Source organism: Poromitra crassiceps (assembly GCF_964638095.1).
Source record: "Poromitra crassiceps genome assembly, chromosome: 3".
Taxonomy (NCBI): Eukaryota; Metazoa; Chordata; class Actinopteri; order Beryciformes; family Melamphaidae; genus Poromitra; species Poromitra crassiceps.
The window spans coordinates 1,455,001-1,472,473 of NC_139625.1; the positions used below are offsets into that span (position 1 = coordinate 1,455,001).

A 17,473-nucleotide genomic window follows, 5' to 3' on the forward strand; every position below is an offset into this window, starting at 1 on the left:
CGTTTTTTTTTTTTAATATATATATATATATATATATATAAGTTATAGACAGCATGGACAGCATGTTGTGTATACTTGATATTTTTCTTAACTATTTGTTCTATTGTGTTTTTGTATTTCTAGTTATTTATAATTAATTAATCAATCAATCAATTAAATTCCCAGTTAAGTTTACTGTTTCATTGCATTGAGTTTATTAATAAGCTGTAAAATATCCTGCCTACATCACATATTTCAATTCATGTCAACTCAATCATATCTTTGTCAAGTGTTTCATATTTGAGGGTTGCTGATGTGGTGCCTCCTCTGGTCGTTAAGGGCGCCTGGTCGGAGGGAGGGGAACTGGTTGGAATAGCGATCCTCCCACGTGCTATGTCCTACCGGTGAAGCTTCCCCTGTCAGGTGAAAAGAAGCGGCTGGCTAACTGCCCATGTGGAAGCATGGAGCCAGTTTTCGGCTCTCCCCAGATCGGCAGAGGGTGGAGCAGCAACCAGGATAAATAAATAAAAAATTAGCACTAATGGGGGATTAGCACTAATGGGGGATAAACATTTGATTTAAAAAAAATATATATATATATATATCGGCCGATATTATCGGTATCGGCATTTTTTTACTCCCTAATATCGGTATCGGCATCGGCCTCAAAAATCCAGTATCGGTCGGGCTCTAACCATAATATCAGTCCCGGAATCATAATTAGGGTAAAAAGTGCCCATATCATAGGCACCATCAGTCTGATATATTATTGGATGTACATGTAGGCAGTAGGCCTATACTTGTTTGTCACTTATTGTCTTGCTGCCTGGATGAGTATATACAACACTTCTAAACCTCGCACCTGCAGCTGCACAGTGCCGTGCAGGTCAGACCAAAGCGGTAGCATTTACATCGACTGCAGCATTCCAACTTGCATCCACACTTGGTCAGCTGCTGGCAACTCTCTGCAATGGGTGGGAGCTCTGTCCAAACGATCTCCCACAGATCTCCTTTCTTGGTCCAGCCCCAGTTGGCAGGAGTCTGCGTTTCTGGTTGACGTACTGTTGACTGACTCCAGATGCAGCCCGCCTGGTAGGCAGCATGCTTCACATGCTGCTTCGGCGCTGATCGGGTTGGAGGGTTGGCTTCGTACGGCCTCTGCTTCCGAGCAAACATGTCCAACCTCGCATCATCGACACCTTCAGCTGTGCTGGATCTGTCATACATCATGACCACAAACTTCTCCAAGGTCTTCATCATCCACTACCGGTGGGTACTGGCTGAGTTTGCTGAAGACAAGCCTCATCACAAACATCCCAGGTTTGCCAAGCAGACTTCTTCCCTTTGCCACGGAATGCTGAAACGACATCGCAGCCAGTGAAGGCATGGAAGAAGAGCATCCCTTTGCTCTTTTCTGCAAGAGTGCAACACAAGTCATGTATAGGAACCCATCTCAGGTGCTGTCCTTGGCCAAAGGCAACCCACAACTGCTGCAGACCTAGCTCCTGAAGTGCCTGCAGAACCCTGACTGCGATGACGACAACATCTGTGTCGCTGGCTTTGACCATGATGACTTTGCTGCCTGCTTCTGTTGCATGCCTGGCATGCACAAAGATCCGCGTGTCAGCTTCTTCATGACTGCATGGTGCCACCCCAGCCAGATAGATAGTGTGGTTGCTGACTAGCATCTTCTTCCTTGGTCACAATGACCACATCCGCTCTGTTGAGCTACTACTCTACACCTTCCGCTGCAAGTCTCTCAACGCCACCCCCACCGCATCGTGTCATGTTCAGTTTGGAAGCCTTGTACAGGAAGATGCTACACATATGGCACTGTGCAGCTGCAGATGTGAGGTTTAGAAGTGTTGTATATACTCATCCAGGCAGCAAGACAATAAGTGACAAACAAGTATAGGCCTACTGCCTACATGTACATCCAATAATATATCGGACTGATGGTGCCTATGATATGGGCACTTTTTACCCTAATTATGATTCCGGGACTGATATTATGGTACAAGGAAGCTATAGTGAGTAGGTACATAGTTCCAAATTCGGATTCTACATAGTGAAAAATGTATGATTTGACACCAATATCATTCAAATAGGACAAGTCTTTGCGATTACTGTATATTCAATGTCGGCCATGTGTCTGTCCTCTGGTCAGTCGGGGCACCTGTTCGGGGCAGAAGGGAGCTGGTGGGAATAGCGTGATCCTCCCACGTGCTGCCGGTGAAGCTCCCCGCTGTCAGGTGAAAAGCGCCTGGCAACTGCGCATGTGTCGGAGGAAGCATGGTGCTAGTCTACGGCTCTCCCCAGATCGGCAAAGGGTGGCGCAGCGACCAGGGCAGCAGGGGGAAATTGGCCAAGTACAATTGGGGAGAAAATTTGAAAAAAAGTGTGTTATCATTCATTCATTGCATCATATAGTTATAGTTAGTTATAGTTTTCTCTTTCCGTTTTCTAGCAAAATATTGTCATCGGGTAAAGAGCCAAAAGGGGGTACTTGGATTCAGAAATCAGGGGGTACTACTACTGAAGCCAAAACAGTTTCAGAACTGCTGTTCTATAGCATCCCATTTTCCCCATACATTGCTTTTTTTGAATGGTGAAAAATGTACCACAATATGTACCACACCTCATACTTTAATCAATACATTCAACACAAATCTAGTCTAGTAGTTCTTAGCATGACAATGGATCCAGAAATAATCTGGAGACTGCAGCTTTGAAAGGCAGTATTTTGTGAGGCTTGTGAAGAATTACAAGATGCTGAATAAACATTTCTTTCTTTTCTTCTGTCTTCAGGGTCACTGCAATGATGCTCTAGTTTTCCAGACACAGCCATATCCTCTATTCAGGTCAAACATTAACCCTATTTTATCAATAACAACAGCAAGAAATGTACTGTACTCGCTGCAGCCACATAAAGACAACACAACTAATAGAGGTGCAAAGTGACCGCCTACTTCCTGCTTCAGCACTGTAGCCTACCAGAGATTTTTATCCGCCATTTATTTTCCCATAGACATTTCATAAAATGCTCATAAAAAGAGTTACACTTGTTCAAACCAAACGGTTCAGATATATTTAGAAACGGGAGAGACCACATAACATTTCACCTGGACCAAAATGCCAAAAAATTGCGCATTTAAAGAAAATATTTTTTCTATGTATTTTTGTTTGGTTTTGGTCAGAGTGAAATGTTCTATGGTCTCTCCGGATTCTAAATATAGCTGAACCGTTTGGTTTGACAAAGTAAAATTATTTTTATAAGCATTTTACAAAATGTCTATGGGAAAATAAATGGCGCGTGAAAATCTCAGGTACAGTGCAGAAGCAGGAAGTAGGCGGTCACTTTGCCTCTCTATGTGACAGCATCCACTGCTTTAAGACTCTGAAAGGTGAAGGACTTGTTTTCTTACAGGATTTGTGAGGATTACATTGCAAGGAATGTGAGCACCAACCAGATGCTTAGGAACCAGCTCCCCCTGCTGCCAGCCAAACTACTGACGGCAGTACAGAGGAGAATGTCCTTCTACAGGCCTTCTAAGAAACAGTCTTAGCTTAAAGCACTTCTTACATGCCCAGCCTAATGCGTTACAATGCAACTTATTATTTAAGTACCGTACTCCCTTCATGCGGTTCAGTGTGCATTTTTATTTTTGAAAACATATTGTGCATATTTGATTGTTTTACAGATATTTTATGGGTTACAACAGGGGTGTCCAAACTTTCTTGAATGGGGGCCAGATTAGATCATGTGAAAATGCCGGGGGGCCAGCTGCTTTCTCAAATCATATGGGTTATAAAATAAAATAATCACGTACAAATGTACTCTAAAGATTTTGTTTACCATCTGAAAACATTAGTTCTGCATGTGTTGTTCCTACCTGGTGATTGTACAAACTGTATGATAGTGCTGTCATCGTTAGGTGAAGGGGAAAAATGCAAATGTTGTTTTGGAGTTATCCGGGATGCCTTTTTGACTGAATCAGTGAAATGACCATCAGTTAATTATTTATTGACAAATCAAAGACGGCGTCCAAAGACAGGGCCCCAAATTCTGGGGAAAAGGCCAAAAACTTTAACGAAGTCATCATCATGAAACTTCAAATTAAGACAATATACCCACATTTCATTGCAATACAGACGTGACGTGACGTAGTTTTTCACACTATGATAAAATGCATTTATTATTGTAGACTTGAGGCCTGTCTATCAGCAGTTTATTTATAGCAGACTTGATGTGATATGATAAACAGTTAACACATGGTACGTATAACTGAAGTTCACGAAGGCTCAGTCCACAAGTCCGGATGCTGGACATTTGAATTGGGCCTAGTTGTGCTACTAATGCTTGGCAGGATCTTGGTTCTCGTAGTGTGCTACAGTTCACACAGATCTAAAACTAATGCTTTAAAGACTTTCAACTACTCTGGAGCGATGGCAATTTGATTTTTAGTTCTCATGTATTGTTTATAATTGATATATTGTGGGGTTCCTGTGTTTTTAAAGTGTTTATTACTTACTGAAGAAGCCTTTGTGTATTTGAATTGTAGAATACAATGTACAAAAATGTGTTTAAAATGTAAATTTGGACTCAAGAAAGACTAAACACAAGCTGGAATAAAATGTGTTATTCATTGTTATTAATTTACACGTCTTTCATCTCAAGAAAAGAATGCGCTGAATAAGACACATTCCATCTAAAAGATAAAACCACTTATATCCAAACAGTTGAAATAGTGGCACTGTACTACTGATCTGATAGCAATATTTAATCCTCTTCATGTTTGTAAAGATGATGTAGAAAGTCTTGGGTTCTGTATCCATCCCACGCTTCTGGCCGGGCCCGTATACAGTATGTCCCATCTCTCATTTCTTCTTGGCAGCCAGCAGGTTGGGAGCGGACACTTTAACTTTGCCTGGCATGTTTCTGGATAGGTCAGTATCCTGTAACACACAAGAGGATGTGTGACCGCTTGCCTGGTAACAATAACCAAGACAAACTAAACGTATCATTGTATCATTTAAATGTCTTAACACTTTACACAACACACATTTTTTAATTACTATGCAGTTTAATCAATGGATTTACCTTGACACTGCGGAATAAGTCTTTTTCTCTGAGCGAGGCCTCTTTGGCTTTCGTGAAGCTGAGAACTGCAGTGCGAGCAGCTACAAGAGACACAACCACAAAAACACTAGTGTCCATGATCTCTGTCACGATGAAGCACACACACAAAGAAGTCTGAATATTCACTGATCATACCTTTTCCTTTCTTTTGAGCTCCTGGTGTCAATTTCACCTTGTGTCTAAGTCAAAAGAAAAACAACTGGTTTGTCTTCATTGTTCTACAGCTCCATTTTGCTCTCTTGCACAGAAACAGGTAGAAAGTGAGACATGGTTAACGTTATTGCACATACTTGTAGTTGGACAGGGCGGTGTAGGGAGCACAGACCGGCACAGCGAACAGCAGCACATCTTCAGCATGAGGCTGACCTGTCAGAGAGGTGAGCAGATTCTCTGCCTCCTGGAGAGACGACAAGCACACACACACACACACACACACACAATCGTGACAGTACTAGTGGGGCGACTGCATGATTTAATGTTAACATAGTTACACATCCCTTGAATTGAGGACAAGGAGGAGTATGACATGACTTCTGTCTAGTCCAGTTCCTGTATTATTGATCACTGTGAAATGTGTCAATAAAGTGACTGAGATAAAAGGATCTCACCTCTGCTCCAGGATTGTCCTGGTCCACATCATCTTCCTGAAAGACAAGGCAAATGTCTTTTTTTTTTTTAATACTTTTAAAGCAAAGACCAATTACAAAGATGCAAGTTGTAGTTGGAGGGGAAAAAATCAATAAATATCACCAGGTAACTGAACATTGGAGACTAAAACAGTTGAATGCCAAGTCTCTCTCTCCCCCTTTTTTTGTGTCTGTCTCAAAGTTTGTCCCTGCAGGCCTAAAAAAAAAAACGCTTCAAAATGTTATGTACTCTAACATGAATTCTGCTGCACTTCACAATGAAATATAAATTTTGAGTGAGTGAGCAGTGGATCTGTTTGGTTCTCAGCAGGAAGTGTGTCCTACAGTATGCAATCTCCTACCTTGTCCTCCAGTTCAGCCGGGCCCCCCTCCACTCCAGGCTGTCCCTCCTCACCCTCTCCGGTCTGCTCAGATGTCTTCGCAGCAGTTTCCACACTACGGGGTTTCTGGGGCGGTTTCTGAGGGGCTTTCCTGACTGGCTCCTCTTTCCCCTTCCCCTTCCCCTTCTTCCCTTTCTTGCCCTTGTCCTTCTCCTCCTTCGGGGTACTGGCCGACTAGGGGAGACAAGTCACAAGTGCTTCTGAAGTGTTTATCGTGTCAGGATGAACTGGCCGACTAGGGGAGACAAGTCACAAGTGCTTCTGAAGTGTTTATCGTGTCAGGATGAACCGGCCGACTAGGGGAAACAAGTCACAAGTGCTTCTGAAGCATTTATATCATGTCAGGATGAACTGGCCGACTAGGGGAAACATGTCACAAGTGCTTCTGAAGTGTTTATCGTGTCAGGGTGACGTGGAACCGGCCGACTAGAGGAAACAAGTCACAAGTGCTTCTGAAGCATTTATATCATGTCAGGATGAACTGGCCGACTAGGGGAAACATGTCACAAGTGCTTCTGAAGTGTTTATCGTGTCAGGATGAACTGGCTGACTAGGGGAGACAAGTCACAAGTGCTTCTGAAGCATTTATATCATGTCAGGATGAACTGGCCGACTAGGGGAAACAAGTCACAAGTGCTTCTGAAGCATTTATATCATGTCAGGATGAACTGGCCGACTAGGGGAAACATGTCACAAGTGCTTCTGAAGTGTTTATCGTGTCAGGGTGAACTGGCTGACTAGGGGAGACAAGTCACAAGTGCTTCTGAAGTGTTTATCGTGTCAGGATGAACTGGCTGACTAGGGGAGACAAGTCACAAGTGCTTCTGAAGTGTTTATCGTGTCAGGATGAACTGGCTGACTAGGGGAGACAAGTCACAAGTGCTTCTGAAGTGTTTATCGTGTCAGGATGAACTGGCTGACTAGGGGAGACAAGTCACAAGTGTTTATCGTGTCAGGGTGACGTGGAACCGGCCGACTAGAGGAAACAAGTCACAAGTGCTTCTGAAGCGTTTATATCATGTCAGGATGAACTAGCCGACTAGGGGAGACAAGTCACAAGTGCTCCTGAAGTTTTTATCGTGTCAGGATGAACCGGCCGACTTTGAGATTCTCGATAGCTGCTGTCATGGGAACGGCATTGTAGTAACAGACGTTTGCATCCAAGATCACACCATCATGCAATTTCAAATTCATACTCTGTTAAAGGACTATAATGACAGAAGGACTGTGTGCTGAGGGTTTGATGGGGAGTGGAGAAATCGATTTTGGCGATTATTGTGATTTTTTATTTCCCGGTTTTTGAATAAAAAAAATTAAATTCACAAATCGATAGATCTGGATTTGGAATTGTTACATTGTTGGACTCATACAGTCTCTAGAAGTGTATGATTCAACTTTTTCCCACGGTCTAGTGTTGAAAAAGTGAAATGAAAATCATTTGTAATATCGAATCTCAATAGTGGCAGAACTGCAAATACTTAAGAATCACTATATCAAATCGGCACCCAAGTATGGTGATAGTATCAAATTGGGAGATAAGGATATCATCCCAGCCCTAGGTTTTATTGTGGTTTTTATGGTGCTCACCCCCAGCAACTTCATCATCAGCTCCCGGTCCTCTTCATCCTGGTCCTTGTACTTCTCCTTGATCTTCTTCAGCTTGTTCTGTAGTGTCACCAGAGGAGAAACACACATGAACAACACACAAACATCTCATCTCATACACTTGAATGTTTCCAAGATTTATCCATGACACCCTTTGTGGTTTAAAGTCCTCTCTCTCACTTTTTGGCCTCTTTTCAGAGGCTGCTGTGAGGCTCCTCCTCCTCCACTCTTGGCTCCCTGATTGGCTGCAGAGTCACTCGATGAATTCTCGGTCTTCTCCTCTATTTCACAGCCTTCCTGTTTCGGCTTCTTCTTCTCTTCTCTGGTGGTGAAGAGAAACACACTCTGGGATTGAATGGATCATTGGCCGTACTGTGCATTAAGTTATTTTATTTGTATTAATTGTTTGATTAATCAATTATTACCGTAATTGAGTCTAAATAATGACAAATGGCCATCACAAGTTACCAGAGCCCAAGGTTATGCCTTAAAATGGCTTATGTAGTCCGTGTGACCAGCGACCATTTTATAAAGATATGAAATGGAGAAAAGCAAGTAAATCTTGGCACTAATACAAAGTCCTCTTAACCCTCTTGATAAATAAAGAAGGATTTCCACTACTTATTTGAACCAAGCAGCCATTTTGAGACTACCTGCTGCAGAAAGCTCGCCTGGTTGAAACCATCCGGATCCGTGAACTCACATTCTGTTTGGTTCTGTGGATCCATGAACTCACATTGTGTTTGGTTCTGTGGATCCATGAACTCACATTCTGTTTGGTTCTGTGGATCCATCAACTCACATTCTGTTTGGTTCTGTGGATCCATGAACTCACATTGTGTTTGGTTCTGTGGATCCATGAACTCACATTCTGTTTGGTTCTGTGGATCCGTCTGGACTCCGAGCTGTGCACAGTCATTTCAGTGGGCGGAAGTAGCCGGTCCTTCAGCCAATCAGTGTGGGATCCAGTCAAATCCAAATCCAATCAGAAGAAGGAGAAACTCCGCTGTTGCATACTCCTGTACTTGTTTGTTAGGGGCGGCTGTGGCTCAGGAGGTAGAGCGGGTCGTCCACCAATCAGACGGTCGGTGGTTCGATGCTCCCAATGGCTGAGCCAGCACCCTGCGTGGCAGCTGGCCGCCTTCGGTGTGTGAATGGGGCTCATTGTAGGCACATTGTAGGCACATTGTAAAGCGCTTTGGATAAAAGCGCTTTATAAATGCAGTCCATTTTGTTAGTTGTTATTGCTTCTATTTTTGGAATAACTGCACTTATGGCTGTGTAAACTTACTTGACGAACGTTGACATCACTGTCTTTGAGCTAGAGTCCACGTCAAGTCTCAAGTCTGTTAGCTATAGTCCAAATCAAGTCTCAAGACTTTGGTCACAAGTCCAAGTGAAGTCTCTTACGGATGAGCGTTCTATCATCTGCTGCATGCCGTCCGGTCTGCATAGCTAAAATTAATGTAGTATTATCCTCACTCCTTCATCTATTAGTATACAGCATCAGCATTGATTGGTTGACATTATTATTAGTAGACCTTTTTCTTAATGTTAATACACACAAAAATATAAATTGTTCACAAGTCTCAAATCTCAAGTCCCAGTCAAGTCTCAAGTCCTTGAGGACAAGTCTCAAGTCACTGTGTGCGTGACATAAGTGCGACTCAAGTCCAAGTCTCAAGTCCAAGTCCCCATCTCTGCCATGGAGGCAGCCATTACTCTTTTGCCTGATTGGCCGGTAATGATGTCAACCACGAGGCAGCTCCCTGATTGGCCTCTCTGTAGTTTGTGAAAAGGTCCGCCCCCTGCTGGAGGCCAGACGGAATGGCAGAAGGAAACAGAATGTGGTTTGAACCAGGCTAGCAGAAAGCCTCATTAGTGGATTCCTTAAGGCAGTGACTCAACCCGAGGCTCTAGAGCCACATGTGGCTCCTTTATGGGTGGTTGTGGTATTTTAAGTCCTACTTAAAATAAATAAATAAATAGATACAAAACAAAAATCATAATAATAATAAAGGGGGGAAAGGGACTTTTTTTGGATTGTGGCTCTTGCAAATATTTTTTTTGATATGGCTCCTGAGTAGGGCAAGGTTGCGTAGCACTACCTTAAGGAGTGCGACATGGTATTCATCCATGACTGTCAGCCATGCTGGGTGTTATATTTCATCCATGACTGTCAGCCATGCTGGGTGTTATATTTCTGTTCCAGTAGCTCACCTTCTCTGCTTTGCAGTCATGTGTTTCCTCCCCTGTGTCTCTACATCGGCCTGAAGAGAAACGTTCATATTAGCATTATTATAGAGGGGCCATACACGTCTAATTAGGACGATTAACATCTTTCATTCATCTTTCATTCAACATTTTCCTAAGACAATCACTGATTACCTGTGTGGTAACTTCCTTTTTGAAGCCTGCGTTTTGAGTAGTCCTAGAAAAAGGGAGAGGTAATTGAAGTCAGTACTGCGTAATGTCATATTGAATGAGAGAATGAACTATTAGGCTTGCAGGAATCCAAAGCTAATGGGAGAAAAGTGGAGGAAGACCTTTCCAGTCCTGTGTTGGATAAAGCATGCAGCAGCAGGATATTCTCCTTGTAAACACAAATGAAATGTGGACAGGTGAAAAGGTTACCTGCTGGACTGCAGGTGGGAGAGGGAGATGGTGGTATCTGGAAAGCTGACCTCTCCACTCTCTCCGTCACTCCCGTCCTCCTCTCCATCCTCCTCCTCCTCTATGTTGCTCTGCTCTGACGGCATCCTCTCTGCGTCCGCTGCAGACTCCTCGGGAACAGTGGCCAGTTCACTTTCCTTCATTATCTTTCCCGTCTCCTCTTCCGTCTCTGCATTCTCTCCGTCTCCTCTGTTGTCCTCGCCCTCCCCTTCATTACTGCTGTCATCACCTGCAAACGCCACAGAAATAGTTGGGTTACAACTTAGTACAAGTTGGGTTTCCATCCACCTGTTTTTATGTGAAATTTTAAATTGCGCATTAAAATCCTGAGTGGAAACACCAGAAAATTCGATAAAACCTCCAAATATCGCAAAAATGTTTTCACGCTTGAGGGAGGCGGAAAAGTAGGGCGTATCGATAAAAAGAAATGCGATAAATGCAATGTAAACAGCTTTAGCGAATATGTAACCAAACTCCACTCAAAAACATGCAGTTTTAACGGAGGAAGACAGCGGGATTTCAGGCGACTCACATCAACAATTGACATTTTATTCACTTACAGTAACATCTCCGTGGATTATATATATGCCGAATTGAAGAGTGGCGTCTGGTAATACATTTTACGTACCTCTGTATAATCAAGAACCGTTAAATTAATATGTGATGTTTTTCATAGCGAGACAACGGCACACGTGTAACATTAGCAGAGGCAGAATGCACCCTCCGTCACAAAGCTTTCCATCATGATTTCCTCCACTTTCGTCTGAATATCAGGCTAGGATGTTTTCTCTTTACCTCACATTTATTCAGAGAACGGGGTTAATTTCCCTCGTTTGAGGGTTTGACTGGCTTTAATCACGTCAAAAAAAATCATCAATTTCCATAACAAAAAATAGAGAAGGAAAAAAAGAAAAGAAAACACACATAAAACAGAAAACTATAATTCAGCAGCCAGACACATCCATAACCGGGTATATGCAGGAATGACAGAACTAAATTCAGCACCCCTTAAAACCCCGCCTCCAAAACCTCAATGCCTTAATGCCACTTTGTTACATCAGCAATACAGGTGTAAAACACAGGTTTCATCACGATACCATGTTATATCAATTATTTGGACAATCACGTCAATTAATTGAACCTCCTCTTCACCATTCCTGATATTACGCATAACGGTAGTGGGTGGAAACATGAGTAATATGGCATTTTCTTTTGCCGACTTTCTGAAAATTCGATTAAATGTTGCGATACCTTTGGATGGAAACCCAGTTACAGGTAGGGATGGGCATTTGAAGAAATTCCCTTAATTGTAATTGATCATCAGGAAAATTAACGGCCGATTATCGATTTTCTTTATTTTTTTATTTAAAAAAAAGAAGCCTATGGCAGAAAATACTAAAGAACGTGTTTTTTCTCAATGGAAACTTTATTCCAATAAGAACTTACAGTCCAACACCAATCCTCTTAAACAAGACAGGTAAAGTTTAACTTTTTAATTGTTAAAACCACAAAACATATGCAACGCTCGTTAAGGCAGTCAAGCCCGAGGCCCTGAGCCAAACCTCTTCAGAAATGAACCAGCCAACGCTACTGCACTCTTAAACACAAATTAGCCTCTTTTACACACAATAAAAAACTAGAACGACCGCAAAGCGGGCTTATGCCTCCGCCATTAGTTGATTCTGGAGTCCAAATCGCCATTTGAGGCAAATTGGAAGAGATTCCGTCAAGGCGCTCCTGTGATGTTGCGTTACAGAGCTTGGAAATTGGGTGTGTGAGAGGTCACAGTGACCTTGAACTTGGACCACCAAAATGTAATCAGTTCATCCTTGAGTCCAAGTCGATATTTGAGAAAAGTTTGGCGTTCGAGAGGTCACAGTGACCTTGACCTTTGACCACCAAAATCTAATCAGATCATCCTTGAGCCTAAGTGAATGTTTAAGGCGAATCTGATGAAATTCCGTACAAGCGTTCCTCAGATATCGCGTTAACAAGCTTGAAAATGGCGTTCGAGAGGTCACAGTGACCTTGACCTTTGACCTTTGACCACCAAAATCTAATGAGATCATCCTTGAGCCTAAGTGAATGTTTAAGGCGAATCTGATGAAATTCCGTACAAGCGTTCCTCAGATATCGCGTTAACAAGCTTGAAAATGGCGTTCGAGAGGTCAGTGACCTTGACCTTTGACCTTTGACCACCAAAATCTAATCAGATCATCCTTGAGCCTAAGTGTTTTAAGGCGAATCTGATGAAATTCCGTACAAGCGTTCCTCAGATATCGCGTTAACAAGTGTGAAAATGGCGTTCGAGAGGTCACAGTGACCTTGACCTTTGACCTTTGACCACCAAAATCTAATGAGATCATCCTTGAGCCTAAGTGAATGTTTAAGGCGAATCTGATGAAATTCCGTCCAGGCGTTCCTCAGATATCGCGTTAACAAACATCGTACGGACGGACGTACGTACGGACGGACAACCCGGATCCATAATGCCTCCGGCCTGGCTATCGCCGGCGGAGGCATAAAAACACCAATCATATCACATCATATCAAACCATATGTTAACTAACCCGTGCACCCAGTTGGTGGTAAAAAAAAAAAAAAAAAAAAAAAAACACGATTTCAGACGGACAAGCCCGTCTTTATTGTCACACGGTTACACATCAACACATGCACGGAGGGCCACAAACACACACATGCTGACGGTGGCCGGTGAAATTTGTCCTCTGCTTTTAACCCATCCTGGCTTTGTCCTTTCCTCCGGGGGGCAGGCCAGGAGCAGTGGTCGCTTTCTCGTACAGCGCCCGGGGACCGACTTCGGATGTTGTCGTCACTGGTCGGATGACGATGACGATCTGATCTTCTGCATGTTTTTTTTAATGGGGGGGGGTTATATACGGAGGAACCCCCCTGGGGGAGCACGGGGAGAACATGCAAACTCCACACAGACAGAAAGGCCCTTACGACGAGATACCCCACCAGGGCAGTAGGCACTGAAGATATGGGGGGAACACAACCACAGTGCCCGCAGTGTCCCAGGCGAGAATCGAACTCAGGACCTTCTGACTGCGAGGCGACAGCTCTACCACTGAGCCACCGTGCTCCCCTGGTAAGAGGTCTTATTGCTGCCATGTAGTGAAATTCATTCATTCAACATCTATTTGATACAAAAATTCTTAACGATCGATTATCTCTCAAATTCTTAACAATCAATTATCGATCACTGATTAATCCTCATGCCCATCCCGAGTTACAGGTTCTGTGAATTCCTTTTATTTTCCACTGCAAACCTGAATATAAGAGTTACAAACTTAATAACTGTGGTTCATTTTGTGTCCCCTACCTATCAGCTCCTCTCCGTCCTCCAGCAGCTCAGCGGTGCTGGATGTCACCTCCTCCATGTCTTCTTCTATGGTCTTCACCTTCCTCTCCCCTCGGTGCCTGAACATGCTCTGCTCATCAACCTACATGGAGGCAGAAAAGCAAATATGCACACACACACCTCCAAACTATGAAGGTATAAGCTCCAAACGCCTCGCAAAACCCTCTTGGAATGTGCCGCATTTCCCACTTTTGTTTGGATAGTGCAGCCTGCTGGAGTCTGTTCTGCCCTGTGCAATGTTCTTGTCTGGAGGGCAGGGGGCAGTGTCTCTGCACTTCAACACACCGACACACAATTCTAGTGGCTCATAATGTGGCCATCAAATACTTTAACTCCTCCGTCAAAGCGTCAGACAATAATAGCCTGGGACTCACTCCACTGTCTACAAATCAAAAACCCACTGTTGATATTGTATATCTGACTGTGCAATAACTGCTAAATACTGCAATCTGTGCAATAATCCGCACTGCTACAGATTTTACTGACTGGACCTAATGCACCTTACTCTTTATTATTATTGATATTATTATGACTCACACTGTTGTATATAATATAATATTATGTACCTCACATATTTCACTTTGTACTCAATGGTACTTGATAAGGATTGTAGGAGAAGGCACATATTTGTGACACTGTATTGTATATAGGCCGCCTAACTTCTATTTTATTGTTTTTATGGTCCATTCCTATGCTTCTTATTCACCACGCCCACTTTTTCTCTCTTCCGCGTTACACGCAATTGTATTTGTTCTTCCGGTTCAGCGCTAGTTGGCGGCCAATTTCACAACAAAACGTCACTATAATAATGAATGAAGTTTGGCAACATTCAGAATTAAGCTACACTGCAGCCAACTTCAGTTACATGTTCATAGCGTTACTGCTGCGAGGAGCCGATGGCTGTACCCGGTCGGCATTTAACGTTAGTTACAAAAGCACATCGACAGTGTTTTCTCACTGCCAGTAGCCTACAGTAGGGTTTGACAGATAGCTAGTCTGACCGGCCAGCACAGTCAGCGCTCCCAGTCCTCGCTGCTCGTTAAATAAACTAACTCAAGGCGTTATTCTGATAAACTGGTCACATATACAGTATGTTCACCCGCAAAATATTAAAACTTTAAAGCGTTTTTTTTTTTTTTTGCTTGAAAACAGCTTTTTGGCAAGTCTAAAAATGACTACGGTAGGCGTAATCTACTTCCGTGTCTAAAACCGGAAAGACGATTACAAAATGACATCATGCAGAAGCGTCCTTGTATGGGCAAAGAATAAGGTGAATAATGTCTATATTTTTATATCTTTCCCTACCTCAGTGTGAGCAACTGTAGCATGACTCAATTTCCCCTTGGGAATGAATTCAGTTTTTCTGACTCTGATTCTTCTCATTCTGATAAGTGATGATTGAGAGGGATGACTTTTGTATGAGTGTATATAGTTCTTCTTCTTCTTCTACCTTTAAACCAACAGGATAGTGTTTACCTTGAAGAGGAAGCTGAAACCCATCATCAAGTAAGAGGGCGGCAGAAAGTTTTTCTTTCCTGGCAAGAAACATATCAAATGTTCAGTGTTCTGCTGTTACACATAGAGCTGTTACAAAGTGTTCTGCTGTTACACATAGCTCAGTTACAAATCACACGTGTTCTGCTGTTACACATAGCTCAGTTACAAATCACACGTATCAGTGTTCTGCTGTTACACATAGCTCAGTTACAAATCACACGTATCAGTGTTCTGCTGTTACACATAGCTCAGTTACAAATCACACGTATCAGTGTTCTGCTGTTACACATAGCTCAGTTACAAATCACACGTATCCTCTTTGGCTCTGGTGTTCTGCTGTTACACATAGCTCAGTTACAAATCACACGTATCCTCTTTGGCTCTGGTGTTCTGCTGTTACACATAGCTCAGTTACAAATCACACGTATCCTCTTTGGCTCTGGTGTCTTATACAATGCATGTATCTCTATGCAAGTGTTTCATACCTCTGATCATGAAACTTCCGGTGGTCAGGTACTCTCCAGTCGGAGCCGTCTTAGACACCTGTCCCAAGAGAGAACATCACAATAAATAATAAGAATAATAATAAGAATAATAATACAGTAATAGTAGTAATAATAATAATAATACAGTAATAATAATAATTATAGCTGCTGCGCAGCAATGGGTCGTGGCCGGGCAAGTCTCAAGGCTTTGCGCTAGAGGTCTTCGGGTATGCCCGACCCCCCGAATACCCGAGGTTCCGACCCGGACCCGGCCGGGTCTGGGTCCATTCAAAAGAAGTGCCAAACCGCTTGACCAAACCCTTAGAAAAGTCATAGCACACCTGTCCTCAATAAGCCGCATGTTTTGAGTTCGGGCATGTCTATGTGGCGCAGAAATTGTGGGAGTTATTACGTGCCAAAAAAGTGGCTGCTGCGCAGCAATGGGTCGTGGCTGGGCAAGTCTCAAGGCTTTGAACTATAGAGAGCCGCAGTAACGAGTCCGGAAATCATCGATGCTAAAGCTTCTGGCATACTCTTCGCGCACGCGCTGGAGGCGGGGCTCCGAGGAGGGCGCGCGCAATCTGCGCGGGCCAAAACAGAACATACTCAGTGCGCAGCTCCAGGCTCCAGGCAGTCTGAATGAAATTGAATGTAACGTTCCCAATTCTATGTATTAAATTATAAAAAACGACCCTCAACATTTGGGAAGGCTAAGCCACACAACTAGTTCGTTATAATCGAACGCCATGCTTCTAAAGCTTGTGGCATACTCTTCGCGCCCAGCCAAGCGCATAGGGCGCACGGCGATTATGACGACATCGCACGGGGCGTGTCGGGGGGCGAGGCCTGAGCGCAGCGCGGCGCGTCCATGGAGATTTTTCTATCAGCGCGTCGGGTTTTGCTGCCTGTGCCTGTGAGATCTCCGTGGTAGGCTATCAGCGGATATCTGCTGTGATTGAGTCCTCATCATCGTAAAGTTGCCTTCAAAGCATGCTGTTCGATTATAACGAACTAGTTGTGTGGCTTAGCCTTCCCAAATGTGGAGGGGTCGTTTTTTATAATTTAATACATAGAATTGGGAACGTTACATTCAATTTCATTCAGACTGCCTGGAGCCTGGAGCTGCGCACTGAATATGTTCTGTTTTGGCCCGCGCAGAGTGCGCGCGCCCTCCTCGGAGCCCCGCCTCCAGCGCGTGCGCGAAGAGTATGCCAGAAGCTTAAGGCAACTTGACGATGGTGAGGACTAAATCACAGCAGATATCCACTGATAGCCTACCACGGAGATCTCACAGGCACAGGCAGCAAAACCCGATGCGCTGATAGAAAAATCTCCATGGACGCGCCGCGCTGCGCTCAGGCCTCGCCCCCCGACACGCCCCGTGCGATTACGTCATAATCGCCGTGCGCCCTATGCGCTTGGCTGGGCGCGAAGAGTATGCCAGAAGCTTAACAGCCCTGGTTCTTCACAGTTTTCGCCTATGGGAGTTTTGAATGGGTTTTTGGTGCGATGCTTCTAATAATCTCTCTGGGCAACGCTGGCTTAATCAAACGCGAACCAGTGTTTAGTAATATCATCTTCACACACGAGGACCACTTTTACGAGTTTTGAAGCTTTTACGTGCCGTTAAAAGGGCGGCTAGCTAGCAAACGGCTAAATGGGACTACACTGTTGAGTCGATGGGG

General features: G+C 43.7%; 2 protein-coding genes across 2 annotated transcripts in view; one reads left to right on the top strand and one right to left on the bottom strand.

The window, feature by feature from the left end:
* The window catches only part of LOC310773943 (kelch domain-containing protein 1), a 22,635-nt gene extending 19,078 nt beyond the window's left edge, over positions 1 to 3,557 (top strand). The window contains exons 13-14 of the mRNA XM_083633967.1: positions 2,788 to 2,840; positions 3,407 to 3,557. Of these exons, the coding sequence (XP_083490093.1) occupies positions 2,788 to 2,840; positions 3,407 to 3,545 (192 nt within the window). The 3' untranslated portion in view covers positions 3,546 to 3,557. The remainder of the gene's footprint in view (positions 1 to 2,787; positions 2,841 to 3,406) is intronic.
* Positions 3,558 to 4,799: 1,242 nt separating this feature from the next.
* Positions 4,800 to 17,473, bottom strand: part of nemf (nuclear export mediator factor) — a 30,880-nt gene continuing 18,206 nt past the window's right edge. The window contains exons 19-32 of the mRNA XM_083633966.1: positions 15,789 to 15,846; positions 15,283 to 15,341; positions 13,768 to 13,888; positions 10,386 to 10,653; positions 10,140 to 10,182; positions 9,972 to 10,021; positions 7,932 to 8,073; positions 7,734 to 7,811; positions 6,108 to 6,320; positions 5,728 to 5,763; positions 5,410 to 5,516; positions 5,255 to 5,298; positions 5,081 to 5,160; positions 4,800 to 4,935 (exon numbers count right to left, since the gene is read on the bottom strand). Coding sequence (XP_083490092.1) covers positions 4,858 to 4,935; positions 5,081 to 5,160; positions 5,255 to 5,298; positions 5,410 to 5,516; positions 5,728 to 5,763; positions 6,108 to 6,320; positions 7,734 to 7,811; positions 7,932 to 8,073; positions 9,972 to 10,021; positions 10,140 to 10,182; positions 10,386 to 10,653; positions 13,768 to 13,888; positions 15,283 to 15,341; positions 15,789 to 15,846 — 1,377 coding nt within the window. The 3' untranslated portion in view covers positions 4,800 to 4,857. The remainder of the gene's footprint in view (positions 4,936 to 5,080; positions 5,161 to 5,254; positions 5,299 to 5,409; positions 5,517 to 5,727; positions 5,764 to 6,107; positions 6,321 to 7,733; positions 7,812 to 7,931; positions 8,074 to 9,971; positions 10,022 to 10,139; positions 10,183 to 10,385; positions 10,654 to 13,767; positions 13,889 to 15,282; positions 15,342 to 15,788; positions 15,847 to 17,473) is intronic.